This window comes from Nannobrachium achirus (assembly GCF_963921795.1).
Source record: "Nannobrachium achirus genome assembly, chromosome: 3".
NCBI lineage: Eukaryota > Metazoa > Chordata > Actinopteri > Myctophiformes > Myctophidae > Nannobrachium > Nannobrachium achirus.
In genome coordinates this window covers 35731123-35749005 of record NC_137812.1, presented here as the reverse complement: position 1 = coordinate 35749005, position 17883 = coordinate 35731123, and the positions used below count along the sequence as shown (strand labels likewise).

Sequence of the window (17883 nt, the reverse complement as noted above, 5' to 3'; positions counted from 1 at the left end):
GGGGAAATTACTCTTTTTGTATTGGATTGATGCCATCAAGATAATTTCGTTTTACACTTGTGTTCAACGACTAAATAAAATCATCCGTCATATAATTGACTCCATGTCTAATCGGCAGCGATGGAAACATGACACCCAGGTAGACGAAAGATATTTGTGGGTTTCTAGTCTACACATTTAAAAACCCTGCATAAAATCACTACTTTTAAAAACCTTGCATAAAAGCACTAATTTTAATGGAGAAAGGGTATCGAACCCGCCTCTTTCACAAACACACTTAAAGACATTCAGAGGGAGGCGGACGTACAATGCGTGCCACCAGGTCAGGCAGGTGCAGGCCATATTTGGCCACCACAGGCCGAAGAACTTCAGTCACTGGCTTGGTGGGTTTGGCCTTCAGACCCACTGAACGGTTGATAGGAACCAGGTCCAGTCTGGGAGGGAGCGAGGAGAACATGAAACACAATGAGCCTTTATTCCCGCCAGTCAGTGGACGGGGGCAATCTTTCATTCATAGGTTCAATTTACTTGCAGATGTATGCATCTCTCAGGAATAGCCATGCTATCGTTCTCAGTTTATAAATAGCTCTGATATGGATCCAGTCATGGAATCATTTATGAAAAGAATTATGCAGTACTGACATTTCCCTTTCATCCGTTTGCTTTCTGCATAAAGAGAAGTTTACAATAAAAGCTAGTACAAATATCTAAACTGACGCAGTATATATAATATCGTCGTCGGGTGGAAACCTATGTCCAAAACCGTTTCGTATTTATCATTTTAAAAATGATTTAAAATAGTGAAAACAGCTGATCTACAAGCACACAACGCCTCACGGTGCGAGGCGTTGTGCGTCTGTTTTCACTTCTTTTGTGTGAAAATCTTGTATGATGAAGCAGGGCTTTACTTGACGAAAAAACATCCAAATGTGAAACTTGGAGATACGTGGTTTCTGCCCGACAGTGACGATATATTATAATGATATCAAGCCGACAATGACTTCATGTCATGGTACCTACGTGGTTTCTGCCCGACAGTGACGATATATTATAATGATATCAAGCCGACAATGACTTCATGTCATGGTACCTGAAGAGAGTGCGCTTCTCCAGTCTGAGATCTCGAGAACACAGAGTCATACAGTCCTGATCAAGAACCAGGGGCTGAGAGGAGAGAGAGAGAGAGAGAGAGAGAGAGAGAGAGAGAGAGAGAGAGAGAGAGAGAGAGAGAGAGAGAGAGAGAGAGAGAGAGAGCGAGAGAGAGAGAGGATTCAGTCATCCACTCCCTGCAGCAGTATGTAATGTCTGTGACTCTTGATGCACATATATAGTACAGTAAAGATTTGTACGCTTGTGTAACATGATGCAACAATAAAGAAACCTTGATCCTTGAGTGTCAGTATACACACATAGCCCACAGTACATGAGCAATTGAGCATGCCTGCAGCAATTCAGTTAAATGAAAGGGGAGTGTGTGTGTGAGAGTGTGTGTGTGTGTGTGTGTGTGTGTGTGTGTGTGTGTGTACACACACACACACGTGTGTGTGTGCGCACACACACACACACACACACACACACACACACACACACACACACACACAGCGAGTGAGAGATGGATAGAGTAATAGAATGATGAAGGAATATTAGTGTGAATGTATATTTGTGTACTGGACGTGGACAACGGGGAATAAGAAAGTGTCTGTGTGAGCTGTGTGAGCCAATGATATTGAAAAGTTACAGAGGACATTTCAGTGCTGTATATTTAATCCCCCAGTGTGTTGCAGTGATTTGCGAACGACTTGGCTTAAAGGACAATTCCAGAAAAAGAAAGAGATATGGTGTAGAGGGAAAAAAAGATAGTATGGACTCCTGGAGAACCATGGTCAAATGAAGAATATTAATACTAAAGTGGTTAATTGAGGGCCTGATGTAATTGAGGGCCTGATGTGGCACAGTCAACATGCTTCCAATAAATTGTCCCCATGGGCTAATGACATTCATGTGAAATCTACTTCCAGGATGGAACATGCATCTTTGTGCTCTAACCCAGCATTTGTGTAAGTGGATTCCAGGGACTCTGTGGGTTGCATATAAGTATGTAACTCTGACAGTGTACAAAATGGAACCAAATTAACCCGTCAGAGTTAAGGAGAGACCTTGAAATCTGAAAGTTTGAGAACCACTGCTCTAACCTTCTCCCCTCCGACCAGGAAGAGGTCCACGGCTGCCAGGTTGATGCAGAGCTTCTCGCAGAGGCCCAGCAGGAGGTCTCTGATGGACACCCCCGCCCGCAGCGGCACGGAGCAGCACGAGCCGTCCGGGAGGCTGATGTTGCACTGTCTCAGGGGGGTGCTGCTGCTGCCACCGCTGCCACGCTCCGCCGCCGCCGCCGCAGAGCCGGCGCTGCGGGACAGGAGATCTCCCTGCGCGGGGGGGGGGGGGGGGGACCATGGACGGCAGGAGGAGAGAAGAGGGAGAAATGAAGGACGTTAGTGCCCCAGCTGAGTGTACCTTTTTCTCCAATGTCTCTTTCTTTTCAATATGTATTGACCAGGGGTTCCCAAACGTTTTTGTCTCAGGGCACCCCATGAATATTTTTTTAATCCGAGGCACCCCTACATTATAATTTTCACTCCCAGCACCTTATATGTATTCGTTGTCGGGTGGAAACCTTGTATGTCCAAAACCTTTCGTTTTGTATTTATCATCTATAAAATGTATCATCTATAAAATGTACTAAACTAGTGAAAACAGCAGATCTACAAGCACACAACGCCTCGCATCGCGAGGCGTTGTGTGCTTGTAGATCGGCTGTTTTCACTAGTTTTGTGCGACAGAGGTTTCCGCCTGACAGTAATGATATTTTAGTGATTATGTTGCTAGGAAAATGTTGAGATAATAGCCATTTTGGTTAGAACTGACTGAAAATAACTGTGTACTTTAAGTTTAAAATTATACTAAATATTTTTTCAAGTGTCCAAATAAATTCCAAATATTATCAAATGATCTCGCGGCACCCCTGGACTGCCGTCCCGTCACCCCAGGGTGCCCCGTCACCCAATTTGAAAACCCCTGTTGTAGACAGTAGACACTGGTGCCTCTTGTCACGTGTCTTTTGTTGAGATTCTGAAATCTTAACTCCCCCGAGTCCCCATCTTCAAACCAATCCAGTGACTTTGATTGTTGCTGAGCTGAGCATGGATCAGATTGTAAATAGCATAATCTATCTATTTCACTGCAGATTAGTTTATCATTCCTTACCCTTAAAATCGTCTAAAACTGTGTTTTATTTGATGGCCTTCCTGCCCTGGCATTTGGCCTTTGTGCCCTCAAAAAGTTGACAACACCAAAAGCCAAGTGGCCTTGCCCCTAAAATGACGAAATTCCAGGCCTGTTTGTGGGGTTTGAGAGAGGAAAGAATAAAGAGGCAGGAGCTGGAGAAAACCGAGAAGGACAGCTGTGAGGGGAGAACCGATCTGATTATACTGCACGCCGACTCGGAACATCGACCACGAGTGGTCGTTATTCAGAGTCAGCAAAACAAGAATATGACCTTTAAGGCCGTTATGGTCACCCTGACACGCTGGAGGCGATGGCACCATTCCTCATATTATAAAAGTGAGGATGAGCATGGCAATACAGAAAAGTGGAAAAGGATGACGGTGGACAACAGCGGGTTGTGTTATAGCAGTAATAAAGGAGGAGGCCATCTGCCATGACAGATGTGTTTGTTTAAGTAGACCCATGACGCTAGCCTGACACTCAGCCTTGAATTTCCATTTCGTTTCACTTCATTATTCAGTCTTTAAGTGCTCCCATTGCAGCCGTTTCCCGCGATGGGCATTGCCGAAGAGGGAGTTCACAATGATTAGTTCATCCCCTACCTCACTGGTTCTCAACACTGGGTCTGGGGACGGCCAGCGGTCCAAATGGACACTTGGTCTGTCCAAGTCCAGAACAAAGTTATTATAGTTTTTAAATGTTCATTAGTTTAACAATATTATGGGTTTGCTAGTTTAGTTTAGATTATTATTTTTAGTTTGGTTTTTATAAGTTTGAGTTTTATTTATTGCTGTGGTACTCGGGCAAGATTCCAAAGGCTCAGAAAAAAGTCTACAAGCTGAAAAGGTATCACGATGTGTTGTGAGCTTGTAGATCTATTTTCTTTATTTTTGAAGATCTACAGAGTTTAGAACTGGCACAGATACATGACTCATTTATATTATGAAACACTGGCTCACACTGACCTCGCTCTTCCCTGAGCCCGGCGTCCCCAGCTCCAGACTGGCTCCAGAAGACAGGGAGCCCTGGGATTCCCTGCGGCCATTGCTGCCCGAGAAATCTGACCACAAGAAAAAAAGAAGAATAAGTATCTCATTAGCAGTGTGTGGCCTGAAATGCCCCAGTTTCTAAGCTTAAAAAGACAAGAATTTTAAAGGGTTTCAATTCCACAATGCTACAAAATCCATTCGGCTTTCCAAGGTATCAAAAAAGACACCTAGTAGCATCTAATGGGATAGTATTTTCTAGGCAATGTTTGTTGGGTAATTTCAATCCCAATGTCCCAATGGGTGCTCAAAGGAGATAAAAAAAAGTATTTAAGTGTGTGGTGCTTCTAGGATCAGTGGGAATAAACACGATTAAAATAGAAGAGATCTGACCACTCAGAAATGCAGAAGTTAAAACAAATTTTACATTTTTAAATCAGTTCTTGCCCTGATGAAGACCTTAACCGGTCAAAACATGTTGGCTGTTTTATAGAATAACATTAGTTTTAACTTTGACCCCTCTCCTCCACATTTTTGAGAGCTCAGATCGCTTCTTTTTCTGCAATTGTTTTGTATGAGAATCGTGGAATCAAAACCCATTCTTTGAAGAAAACCATGCAATGCTCTAAACGGAGAGAGAGAATCTATAACTGACTGTAGTTGAAATCGGCCAGGTCTCGTTTCTTGGGGCCTTTGCCAAAGCTCCTGTTGCGGGACCAGGAAAAGAACATGCCCTTTCTCCTGTCCCCTGAGTCATCTCGGCACTCATTGTCCAGAGAACGACCCGACTTGCTCTTCTTGTCCTCCTACAAAAGATACACGCACAAAACATTAAGGGATTAAAATCTGCGATAAAAATGGATTTGTTTGCTGCCAAGGAGGTTAGGACGTTTGTGTTCAAGAGATATAAATATACACAGTCCAGGAGATAAAAGTGACAAGATGCAGCACACACTCTAGTGTGTGAATGTGTGTGTGTGTGTGTGTGTGTGTGTGTGTGTGTGTGTGTGTGTGTGTGTGTGTGTGTGTGTGTGTGTGTGTGTGTGTGTGTGTGTGTGTGTGTGTGTGTGTGTGTGTGTGTGTGCGAGACCAACAGACAACAAGCATAAAGGAGGACATAAAAGTACATGTCTGCGCAAGCACACCCCACGCTCACAACCAGCCGTATGCCATCAGATGTGGCGTATTTTCTCGAACGTAAAAACTCAGTTGGATTTAATCAGGGTGATCCATTACTTTTACGACAAATAGCTGGAGCTTTATGTTGCTTATATTTAAGAACAGCAAGAATTATTACCTGCGTGATAGCCTGGTGTCTCACTGCTGACATGTCTCACTGCTTACATCATCTTGCTCTCATGACTGCCAAATGTATTAAAATCTGCACGTGTTCATTTAACCATTTTAACTCTGCCATCCCTATTCTAGCCATGTGATTATATGTGATACATGTTGAAATAGCAGATGTACAAGCTCACAACACAACGGCTATTCTCACTATTTAGCATACAACAAAATATACAGGAGCTTAAAGCTCCACAATGAAAACATTTTAGTGAACACGTCTTTATTTTTTGACAAATCTGTAGAATAACACAACTGCGGTTTATTTGGTCTACATGCTCTTTTGAGAAATGTATCCTGTGGTAGTTAGTGTAGGACCACTACCGGTTAACGTTGTACGAAGATAAAGATTCTACGGTACTTCTTCCCTGAGTAATTAGGTGTGTGGTAGCAATGTCAGCATGTGCGTGGGGGACCCTGGTTCGAATCTTGGATAGCACATGAAAACTACAGATTGCAGCTTGAAGTGGTTAACTGAGTGTGAAAATGTAACTGGGTCAATTTCTTACAAAATGAAGACTTTGCCATTTTACCTTCTTGGGCGTGGAGAGGTTGGACCGGTCAGAGCCCGTGGTGCTGTGCTTGGAGGTGGGGCTGCTGGGGATGTGGTAGGGGTCCGGCAGGGGCCGACCCTCCACCTCCGCCAGCATACACTCCTGATAGAGCAGAGACTTGAGAAACCGCGTGTAGCTGTCAAACTTCATCAGGTTGAAGATCTGGAGAAGCAGGGGGCGAGGATCAGGAGTGGAAGGGGTGGGGGGGAGGAGGAAAGGAAGGAAGGAAGGAAGTACAGATAAAGTTCAGAAAGAATCCAAAAACACAATGTTGATCTTCAAAGTTCTGTAGGTATTAAGTGTTAATCTGGTGTCTATGGCGCCATAAGATCTCAGTGAACTCTTTATTTCTGCTTTACTTCTTACTACTTCTAACAGTGAGAAAGAGACATGGATGACAAGTAGCAAAGAGCCTTGGGTCAGAAAGAATCAAACCTGGGTCAGCTGCATGAAGGATTATAGCATTATTTATGTGGTATGCGCTCTCACCAGGTTATCCAATGGATCACCCCATGACTTGTGACTCTTATCAAGAGTTTGAACATTTGAGCTGCTGCAATCAATGCAGCTATTCAGCCACTAAACAAACCAATCCCCTCATGCCACAGATAAACAAAACATAATCTATGCAGCCATTCTGATCTACACGATACACCATGGCATGGTGAGCGAATCCACGTTATCAGGCTGGCTAATACCAAGCCAATTCTGATCTATCATGCTATTAGAGACGATACTGTAGATAAATGGGAGACCTCACACCGTGTCAACAACTTGTGTGTTGAGATATAACTGCATCCTGAGTCAGATTTAGAACACGATCGTATATCAACTGTTGTTGATGTTGAGTGATTGTTCATCACCAACTTAATTCTAGCATGTACAGTACGTGTGTGCCTGTATGTTTGATGGCTGTGCTGTGTGTGCATGCATCTGTGCGAGTGCTCCATGCCACCTGCAGCTGTTGTTCTTTGAACATATCAGGGCGGGGGGCGTTCAAAATGTCATCAGCCAGCTGCGCCTGGCTGTCGATGTTGACTGGTGTTGTGGCCTTGCTGGACAGGAAACTGTTGTAGATCTCCCTGGCACGTTGAGACAACTGGAAGAACAGATAACAGAGAGAGAGAGAGAGAGAGAGACGGAGAGAGGTCAAGAGAGGGATGTGGAGAGGAGACACGTATGAAAGAGAGTTGGACGTGCAGAAAGACAGAGGAGACGGCGACCGGAGGATGAAAGAGAAGAAAACGAGACAAGAACATATGAGAGCCAAAGATGAAGGGGTTGTTCTATCATCTGTAGAGCACCTGGAGTCAGATTCATGCAACCATGCCAAACAACGTGATTGGCCTCTGTAGTAGAGTATGTGTATGTAATTACAGTCAAATCTGCAATGTTTCATAGTTAAATGAACACCAGATTTTGTGTGTGTGTGTGTGTGTGTGTGTGTGTGTGTGTGTGTGTGTGTGTGTGTGTGTGTGTGTGTGTGTGTGTGTGTGTGTGTGTGTGTGTGTGTGTATATGGTAAGTGTTTAATAAAAACCTCAATTTCTCACTAAACATTATATTTTATTGTGCTTCATTGTCCTTTCATCAGTTGGGTATCGTTTTAAAGGTTGGTATCGTTTTAATAGGCCAAAAGTTTGTTTTACCAATTATCAAGACATACGGGCAGTTGACAGTTTGCCATGGTTACTCATTGAAGTTGAATCTCCATATATGGAGATAACCTACGCATCACACTAAGTCTGACCTCACCAGCCCATATTTGGGCATGAGCAACTTATGTCTCCATATATGGAGATATGATGACATCACACAGTCCTCAGCCGATGATGTGGCGTGATGTCATACAATACACAAACGAGCCCTACAGTATAAAGGGGCAATTCTTGCCAGGAAAGAAGCATTTCTTCGACTCAGACATTATCGCCAGGGTTGGCTTATAGCAGCTGTCGGTAGATAATGCCGGTCTTATATAAGGGTCATTTGTGTGCGGTGTGATTTGCCATGGTTACTCATTGAAGTTGAATCTCCATATATGGAGATAACCTACGCATCACACTAAGTCTGACCTCACCAGCCCATATTTGGGCATGAGCAACTTATGTGTCCATATATGGAGATATGATGACATCACACAGTCCTCAGCCGATGATGTGGCGTGATGTCATACAATACACAAACGAGCCCTACAGTATAAAGGGGCAATTCTTGCCAGGAAAGAAGCATTTCTTCGACTCAGACCTTATCGCCAGGGTTGGCTTATAGCAGCTGTCGGTAGATAATGCCGGTCTTATATAAGGGTCATTTGTGTACGGTGTGATTTGCCATGGTTACTCATTGAAGTTGAATCTCCATATATGGAGATAACATACGCATCACACTAAGTCTGACCTCACCAGCCCATATTTGGGCATGAGCAACTTATGTCTCCATATATGGAGATATGATGACATCACACAGTCCTCAGCCGATGATGTGGCGTGATGTCATACAATACACAAACGAGCCCAGATATGAGCAGGGCAAAGGTGTGACGTGTGACGTGACGGACGTGACGGACGTGACGGACGGCCGGTGGAGGTTTTGATACTAAACTGCGACCTTACGGTCGCAATAAACCTCTGGGAAGAAAAGAAGGAAGTGAGGTACTGTTTTCAGTATTGGCACATGGTCAGTGCGATTATAGGTTGCTACTCTGGATTTGTTTTAAAGAAAAAGGTTGGCGGACTCGTTTTCAAAAGAAAATTCTACTTTTTGTAAGGTTTTCGCCTATGATGACATGCCCAAGACTGGAGACACCAGGCTTAAAGTGGGTAATTAATGGTAGGTAGTAGCAGACCGGTGGCAAGTGACTGCTGAGCAGAGAGCTGCGATGTCGGAACGGAAAATGTGGCTACATTTGGCGGTTGTTAATTAGCGACCCTGTACTGTAGGTGTTACCTGTTTCTTGTCATTCTCTGGGACATGGCTGAAGAACTCACAGGCTTGCCAGAACACTATGTTCTCTTCGCTGAACTCTTTCTTTAGAAACTCCTGCAGCACAAAGACAGACACACACACACGCGCGCGCACGCACACGCACACGCACACAAACACACACACACAGAAAAAACATATCATACAAGAATAGAATTGACCTCAATACACAAGAACACAGTTGAGAGATAAATTAGAATAGAAGCAGCACAATTCATCCTGGGCTCTCAGATAAACAAAACACAAACTAGATCACAGGCAGCAGAATGTTAGAATGATAGAATGGGTCAGGTGCTCTCAGGTCATATCCTGGAATTGAAATGGAATAACCTGCCTTGGCCCCCCCGTTCAGTACTATCATCAACACAAGATACTGTACATAGTAAGCATTATTGTCTAGAATGTGCCTAGTATGGAGAGTACTGTATGTATGTACAGTATGGAGCATGTGTGTCACGATTATTACATAATCGCAATTATTTACATAATCGCAATTATTTGACATAACCGCAATTATTTGACATAATCACAATTATTTTGTCATAATCGTCATAATCATTTCCATGCTGAAGAATTTTCCTATATTTTCAAACATTTAAAAAAAATAGTGGAAATAGCAGATCTACAAGCTCGCAACACGTCGCATCGCAACGCATTGTGAGCTTGTAGATCGTCTATTTCCACTATCAATGTTCATTTTTAAGTATCAAGTTGTCAAATATGTCAATAATTTCTTTGCATATTTAGGTTATGTGTCATATCTGCCATGTGCAACTTCAAAGCACACAAGCCAAACAGAAATGTCATTGTCAACGACAAAAACACAATGAAATCGTTAAACGCAATTATTTGAGCGACAATTAATCGTCATGTAAAATGTCATAATCGTGACAGCCCTGTGTGTGTGTGTGTGTGTGTGTGTGTGTGTGTGTGTGTGTGTGTGTGTGTGTGTGTGTGTGTGTGTGTGTGTGTGCACTTAGAACTACAGACTCACTCCCTAGCTTCCGCCGTGGACTGAAGACGCACCTCTTCAGACTCCACCTAAACCCATAGCACTACTATAACACTCATTGACCATACATGAACCTAGTTATCATTTTTTAGGTGTTAGAAACGTTTTTTTTACCGATTAGGTGCATGGTCTACCTATGTTATTGTTTTTCTAGATTGATATTCCTATGCATTTGTTATATTGTTGTTGAGGTACTGACATATTATCTTGCTTATTATAGTGATGTATTACCTGCTTATTGTAAGTCTCTTTGGATTAAAAGCGTCTGCTAAATGCCTAAACTGTGTGTGTGTGTGTGTGTGTGTGTGTGTGTGTGTGTGTGTGTGTGTGTGTGTGTGTGTGTGTGTGTGTGTGTGTGTGTGTGTGTGTGTGTGTGTGTGTGTGTGCATCATCTTACAGAGAAGTAGCGCACTCCCACAGGGTCCTGCAGCAGCCTCTCGAAGCAGACGGCCCAGCTGGCCACCCTGCGCTCCGTGTGCCGCCGGTGGCTCTGGACGCTGGGCAGGCTGGCATTACTGTTCAGACTGGCGTCACTGCCACAGCCCTGCAGCTCCACACTGTTCAGCTCTGCACAGGGGAGAGCACACACACACACCACAACAGGATCACACTAATTAGTATCCATTTGTCCATGTTGTCATGGTTGGACGGACAGACACAGACAGACAGACAGACAGACAGACAGACAGACAGACAGACAGCGTGGTGGAGGAAGTACTCCGATGTTTTTACCTAAGTAAAAGTATCAATACTGCACTGTAGATGTACTCTGTTAGGGTGCCCTCTGACCAAAATATGGTCGGCAGTGGATAAACTCTTCTGGTGTGCGGCTGGCTAAAAACGCAGAGAGTGTATTCCGTCCCAAAGCCAGTGGCGTGCCCGTCACTCACTTCCCGCACCGCCCTCCCTCCCTGTAGCCTGTAGACTAGTGTAGCGATCCTTTGTCTGCAGACTCAGAGGTACGTTAGTCAGGTTACGTTGCGACTTGCAAGGTTATCAATTTAATAGGCTTTATTATCATCATCTTTTACGTGTCAACTCTATAATGGACAGGCGAAGGGTAGCCTACTCGCCCTTGCTTTATTGGAAGGGGAGATGCAACAATAAGCTAAAAAGAGAAGAGTTTGGGTGCATGAGACTCTTCAAAACATCTCCCAGTCCCTTCCTGATTCTCAGAATGTTACGCCTTCGACTCACCCGATTGGACAGAGGGGAGAAACCAGAATCTGCGTGGAGAATTTCTTTGCTCCAGCAAGGTCTGCTCGGAGCGCAGATATCCTCCACTGACATGAAACCGCCCCCTTCTCATTGAAATGCATTGGCGGAACGCGGATTCCACTCTCATAGGTATTTTGGTCTGAGGGCACCCTTACAAGTAAAAGTACAGAATTCAAAATGTACTTGGGTAAAAGTAGGAAAGTATTGGCATCAAAATGTACTTAAAGTACCAAAAGTAAAATAGCAGATCTACAAGCTCACAACGTGTTGCATCGCGACGCGTTGTGAGCTTGTAGATGGGCTATTTTCAAATAGCCTAGGTATAAAATAGGGCTAAAGTGGATTAATGTATGTTTTATAATATAATCGTTTATATCTGCAAAGTAACTAGTAACTAAAATGTTCAAATAATTGTAGTGGAGTAAAAGTACAATATTTTTATCCAAGATGTATGGAGTAGAAGTAAAAGTATTGGAAATGGGAAATACTCAAGTAAAGTAAAAATACCTCAAAACTGAACGTAAGTACAGTACTTAAGTAAATGTACTTAGTTACTTTACACCACTGACAGAAATACTCTGTAACAAGTAAAAGGCCTGTATATAAAATGTTACGCCAAAAGTATTGGCATCAAAACATTCCTGTACTCAAACTTTTTCGAAAACTGCAGATAAATACTGTACAGGCAGATAGGCAGATGGGCCCAGAATAACAAGAACACAGCGCAGGGCTGACAAACAGATACTACTGCACCACACACAATAATCCTCAGTGTTCATTTAACCCTGGGAGTACAAATGTACATTTGTACACTCTGAGTTACAAATGGATCCATAACACCGGCTGAGCTGCTGGTTAGGTGTACACGCACGTTTAAATGTACGATTCAAACGACACAGCATATTGAAGCCATTCATGTACGCAACTATCAAAAAACAAACAGCTGCTATGATCATGCTTCAGCAGTTGAACGAGCTCTTTAAGAATCAGCTCGCTCACTGCGATGGCTTCAGATTAGAAGCTGACGTGCAAAGAAAAATGGCACATTTAAAATGAGCTGATCACATTTCAGATGCAAAATGTTTAAAGTGGTGCACAGTACAGTATAGACTAGAGGGTATGCATCATATGCCACTCATCTAGACCGAGTGGCAAAACAGCCTCAAACATGATGAATATCCAAAACAAAGAAAAGAGACATTTACTAAACAATTTATTCTGTAATACAGCCCAGAGTCTATGTTTAAGAACTCTGTCCCATTCACGTCACAGTCTATTGTGAAAGCCATTTTCCAGAGCTAAACTACTTGCGGGAGAATGCATATGAGCCGAGGGTGTGGGTCCTATTCTTCTCTGATAATACTAGCTGTTGGTTAACTGTGACAAGAATGGCAGTCAACACTCAGCACCACAGATCAATCACATTGATCAGCATAGAACATCATGAAGATAAACACTAGCATGAGAGATATTAACCATTTTGGTTTTCCTGAAGGTGAATGAACACAATGGGACGAGTGGTCTTAAAAGCAAGCCATTTTGAGGAGGCGCTCTGTCAAGGTGTGTGTTTTGTAGCCCATGTACAGCCATCTTGGAAAGGTTCTTTAGCTTGGTGGGTGTTTTGTTACCTGTAGAGTTCAGTTCCCTCCAAGAACAGCCTACACAACAGCTAGGGAAGTACAGTACCACAACACAAGTGAAATGTGATGAGATAAGCTGGTTCTCCGTGTCAATACTTCCAATCACTTAAACCCTACATATAGCACTTAGCTGATCTGGGGTTGCCCAGGGAACTATACTTGGTCCACTCCTTTTTTCCAGCTACAGCAAATATCTTTGCCGAAAATAGCTGATCTATGAGCTCACGTGTTGCAGCAAAGCAATGTGAGTTTGTAAATCGGCTATTTTCGGTGATTGCCACAGATTAGGGACGCAAGTGTTCATTTGGTTAAATCAACCATTAACAACACTGGCTAGTTCGTACAAGAGCTACACTGTCATAATGCAGATAATAAGTGTATGCGCAACAATTCTGTCAGTATCAAAGGTTTTAGCCCTACTACTGCTTGTCCTCACTGACACCATGTAAACCATGTAACCATGAACAAAACCGTGTGCAACATAATTCAACCGAAGAGGCAAACAAGATAATCCCATCAATGCCACACGGACAGCTGATAGTCACCTGTTCTGTTGGTCGACCTACTCGTGTAGCAGCTCAACAGCATTATCTGAAGCCTTCCCCTGTACTTTCTGCATCAATCCGCTGACAACAGGTCAGAGTTCGGTCAACTTCAAGATGATACTTTTTCGTAATTTCGTCTGTGTCTCTGTCTTACCTGGATAGAGCTGGTAGGAGCCTGTATGGTGCCAACGGGGCAGAGCCAGATAGCGCATCCTCAGAGGGAACCAGGCCCCTCCATCCATACTCTCTCACCCAGGACCCCCTTACTATCTCACTCACACCATAGGAGGGCACAGACCCCGACTGGGCACACGCACACATTGCACACACATACAGCCGACGGCGTCAAAGAGAGGAAGGTAAACTGAAAACAAAGAGGGAGAGAGCAGCCGTCGGCAAGGAGAAAGCTGCCTGACGAGAGGAAGAGCGTGGCCTCATGTGCACGCCACGCACATGCACTGTAGATTCACACAGGTGTGTGCACGCACGTACATTAACACAGAGAACGTGCACACTTTGACAAGCATCCAAATGGGTAAGTGATACAGGCAAACACAGGACTCCGATTGGTGAATAATTTAAAGCAGAGGGAGGAGGGAACTAAACACGCTTCATGTGCACACACACACACACACACACACACACACACACACACACACACACACACACACACACACACACACACACACACACACACACACACACACACACACACACACACACACACACACACACACACACACACACACACACACACACACACACACACACACACACACACACACACACACACACACACACACAGTGAAGTATTGATGAGGGTCTTGTTAAGGGAAGGCCACTACTGAAACTAATGAGGCCTGTTGGCCACATACAGCTACCCTGATGCACAGTCGCACACACACACACACACACACACACACACACACACACACACACACACCCCGGGCCCACACATACACTTGTGGACCTTTGAGTGACATTTAACAAAATGAATAACCTAACCTTTAAGTCCAAGCCTTAAAGGTGTATTCAGTGATAATGAAAGTGGCCGGGGGTCATCTTGTCACAGCGTGGAAATGTTTCGTTTTTTATAGATTTTCTACACCATTATAATGTTCTCGTTTTGATCATTAGACCCGATCACTGAATATCGGTAGGCCTACGTCTCCAGCTTCATGATATGTATGATACTGATTTACTGCGAGACTGTGGCATTTTATGAGTTCAGTAGTTTACAATCTAGGCATTTAGCAGACGTTCTTAATTCAGAGCGACTGTGGTTCTCAAAACTTTTATTTTGACCATCATAACTACTCTACCCTGATTGGTCGAGGAGGACTGGCTGGCCACCTCTGAAAACGGAATCTAGCTATGCTCGCAACATGGGCCATGGTGGAAGTCCTTATATGGTCAGCACACATTCTAGTGAGGAGAATGAATGGAAAATGTACCAATTATATTTTTATTTGAATGAAATACAATCACTGAATATACCTTTAAACATCAGCACTATCCATCCATTCACTTAGCTTTAAAAGGAGTAGTTCACCCAAAAACTAATTATTTTCTATCAATTACACGCCCCACGAAGCCTTGAATTCATGGAGATTCTTTAGTTTTTGGTATTGGCACATTCCTGAGCCAATAATTTGATGGCCTGGTCATCGGTCAATAGGAGAGTGGAGACTCAGTCCCACCGGAGACTCCGCCAGCCATTAAAGTATTGATTTAGAAATGCGACAAAACCCAAACAAAAAAATCCCTGAATTCAAATAATTACCGGCAAGTAATTTTTTGTGTGAACTACTCCTTTAACCCAAAAATAACCCATTGAAGTGAGGATCAACAGACACTTCACAAAGACAGAAGCAACAGTGTGCACACACAGACAAGATTCAAATTCACTGCGGTGCATCCAGCTTGGCCATTTATATATAACACAACACAAGTGCCCGTGATTGGGGGAGTGAAGCCGGGCAGGGAGGGCGAGCTATTGATGCCCTAGTGCAGGGTTTCCCAAAGTGGGTGCCGTGATGCCAGTCCAGGGGTGCCGCAGATCATTTGATCATAATTGGAATTCATCTATATCACTACATCAATATCACTTCGCTATACTTAGTAAAACAGACCTAATGTGCACTGTACTTGATGAGTTACTTTTCCATCTACGGCCAACTCTTTTCAGCCAAAATAGCAGATCTACTGTACAAGCTCACAACGCATCACGTCGAATTCCACTGTGCATTCTGAAGCTTGAGTGGTGTCGGTTTTTAATGGTTACTTACTAAACAACACACGTAAACAGAGGTGCCACATTTTGTGCGTAAAGTTTATGCTTCAGCGAAAAAAGTGTTGTGTGACATTTGTGTTTGTCAAGTGACACTTTTTTGCCAAAGCATAAATTAGCCTCAAGTGGCCATAAACACCAGTGCTTTGTAGTCCACAACAACCCCTTTCTCTTGTACGGCCCCCGGGCCCCAAATCCACAGGGGCTCTGATGCGTTTGGCAGACGTTAAAGCAACACTTGTGCTTTCTTACCTCAGAGAGCCTTTTGCCAACGTTAGCGCATGGTAATTGAGACACATGGAGAGGGGAAGTGGTAAGCTACTGTGTGTTGGCAAAGCTCTATGTGGAAAAACCTGAACACACACCTTTCTTAAGTGTACCGCACAGACAGGGAAGCAGACATGCTTTTTGTTCTTTTTAGCATATGCACCAATTTGACAAGGAGACAGCATACAAAGAAAAATCCTGAGAGTTAATTTAAATTGTTAGTGATATGCCCTCATAGGCCGATACTGAAACACAAAAGTTTTTGTAGAATAGAACAGCACAGAAAAGAATAGAATAGATCAAGCCGGCAACTATCAGGCAGACACAGTCAGATCATCAGTGCTCAAGTTATCAGTCAGAACTAGCAGAGCCGTTGTTAAAATCCACTCTCGAAATGAGGACAGTCTTTATACTGCCCTGTTGTTACTCAATTCTTAAAATCAGTGCTTCTAGCTTTGGCTCGCCAGTACAACATTCTAGTCTGCAACTGCAGCTAATATGTTCAAACCATATGCAACCAGGCCAGCTTTGTTTAGCAGCTCGCCAGCGGTACTACAGTACATCGCACCACTTGCCAGCGTTACGACGGGCAGGGCAGAGGTTGAGCAAGTAGAACCTGACTGTCCGTCTGTTTAAGTGAATTTTGCCGGTTAAAGCAGCCAGACAATAATAGGGTGTCGATCTTGACAATGTCAACGACAGTGACACTACATTTGCAGAAGTACAAGAAAGCTGGGGTTTGGCACAGTAATCTAAATTTATAGCCTTGACTAAACTCAGTTTGAAACAGATATCAAAAACAATGGGAAATGGGAAATGTGTCAACCGATTATGCTCTAAAGGGGAGTCATTTGTCAGCTTTTTAGGCTTTTTATGTGAAGCTGGTTTTGTATAATTGTAACTTAGCATGAAGCAAAACACAAGGAAAAGGAACCTGGATGTTGTGTTCCAACTGGACTTCTGACTACGGAAACAGAGACAAATGTACACTGCAAGTATTCCTATGCTTACACATACTGTATGTCATGTCCTAGAATGAGCGAATAGGGGAAAGGGATCAACATCACAGGATAATATTTTTTATTTTTCACTAGATCAGTGGTTGTTGCAATTACCTGCACTAAAATACTTCATATGTTGCGCTATGCCAAAATAAACCCATAAAATGTAACAATGTGTACATTCCGTAATGCAATTCCAATAGTGAAAGCGTGTGTTGTTTCACCCGGGGAAGCAATGGCGGATTCGGCCAAGCCCCGAAATACCCGTATGTGTGTCAAATTAGCCTCTGTAATGATCAGGGGACAAGAAAAATAAAGGAAAAACTAAAGTAAAGACAAGATGTCTGTCCTTATTGCAGTCAAGTGATAGCCATGGAAAACTAGTAACCTACTATATAAGCCGGAAAAGGGTTTCCTGGGCTAGACTGGAGATAAAACGGGCATGTCAGTGTTAAATAAAATGTGAAAGATATCTACTCACCTCCATCGGACACTGCAGCGGACTGTAAGAGAACACAGAGAGACATGGGTCAGGATCTGTCCTCATCACATAAACAAGCTAAAGTACAGTATGTGGCCATATATGAACTTGTCCACCCAAACACAGTCATAACAATAGAAACAGTAAGTGGTGTTTGCATCCACACACGGTCTTGTGCGTGGGTGGATGGAAGGAATTATCGGTGAACTGGCTTTGCTTGCTCTGCAAGGATGCCTCTGGAAGGAGGTGTGTGTGTGTGTGTGTGTGTGTGTGTGTGTGTGTGTG

The 17883-nt window shown here is 43.5% G+C and overlaps 1 protein-coding gene across 1 annotated transcript in view; it reads right to left on the bottom strand.

Annotated features, from left to right (window-relative positions):
- Positions 1-17883, bottom strand: part of rgs12b (regulator of G protein signaling 12b) — a gene marked incomplete at its 5' end in the record, with an annotated part of 63571 nt that overhangs the window by 6003 nt on the left and 39685 nt on the right. Inside the window, 10 exons of the mRNA XM_080722554.1 lie at positions 308-434; positions 1091-1164; positions 2193-2423; positions 4248-4342; positions 4924-5074; positions 6146-6328; positions 7122-7265; positions 9109-9201; positions 10554-10723; positions 17599-17620. Coding sequence (XP_080578680.1) covers positions 308-434; positions 1091-1164; positions 2193-2423; positions 4248-4342; positions 4924-5074; positions 6146-6328; positions 7122-7265; positions 9109-9201; positions 10554-10723; positions 17599-17620 — 1290 coding nt within the window. The remainder of the gene's footprint in view (positions 1-307; positions 435-1090; positions 1165-2192; positions 2424-4247; positions 4343-4923; positions 5075-6145; positions 6329-7121; positions 7266-9108; positions 9202-10553; positions 10724-17598; positions 17621-17883) is intronic.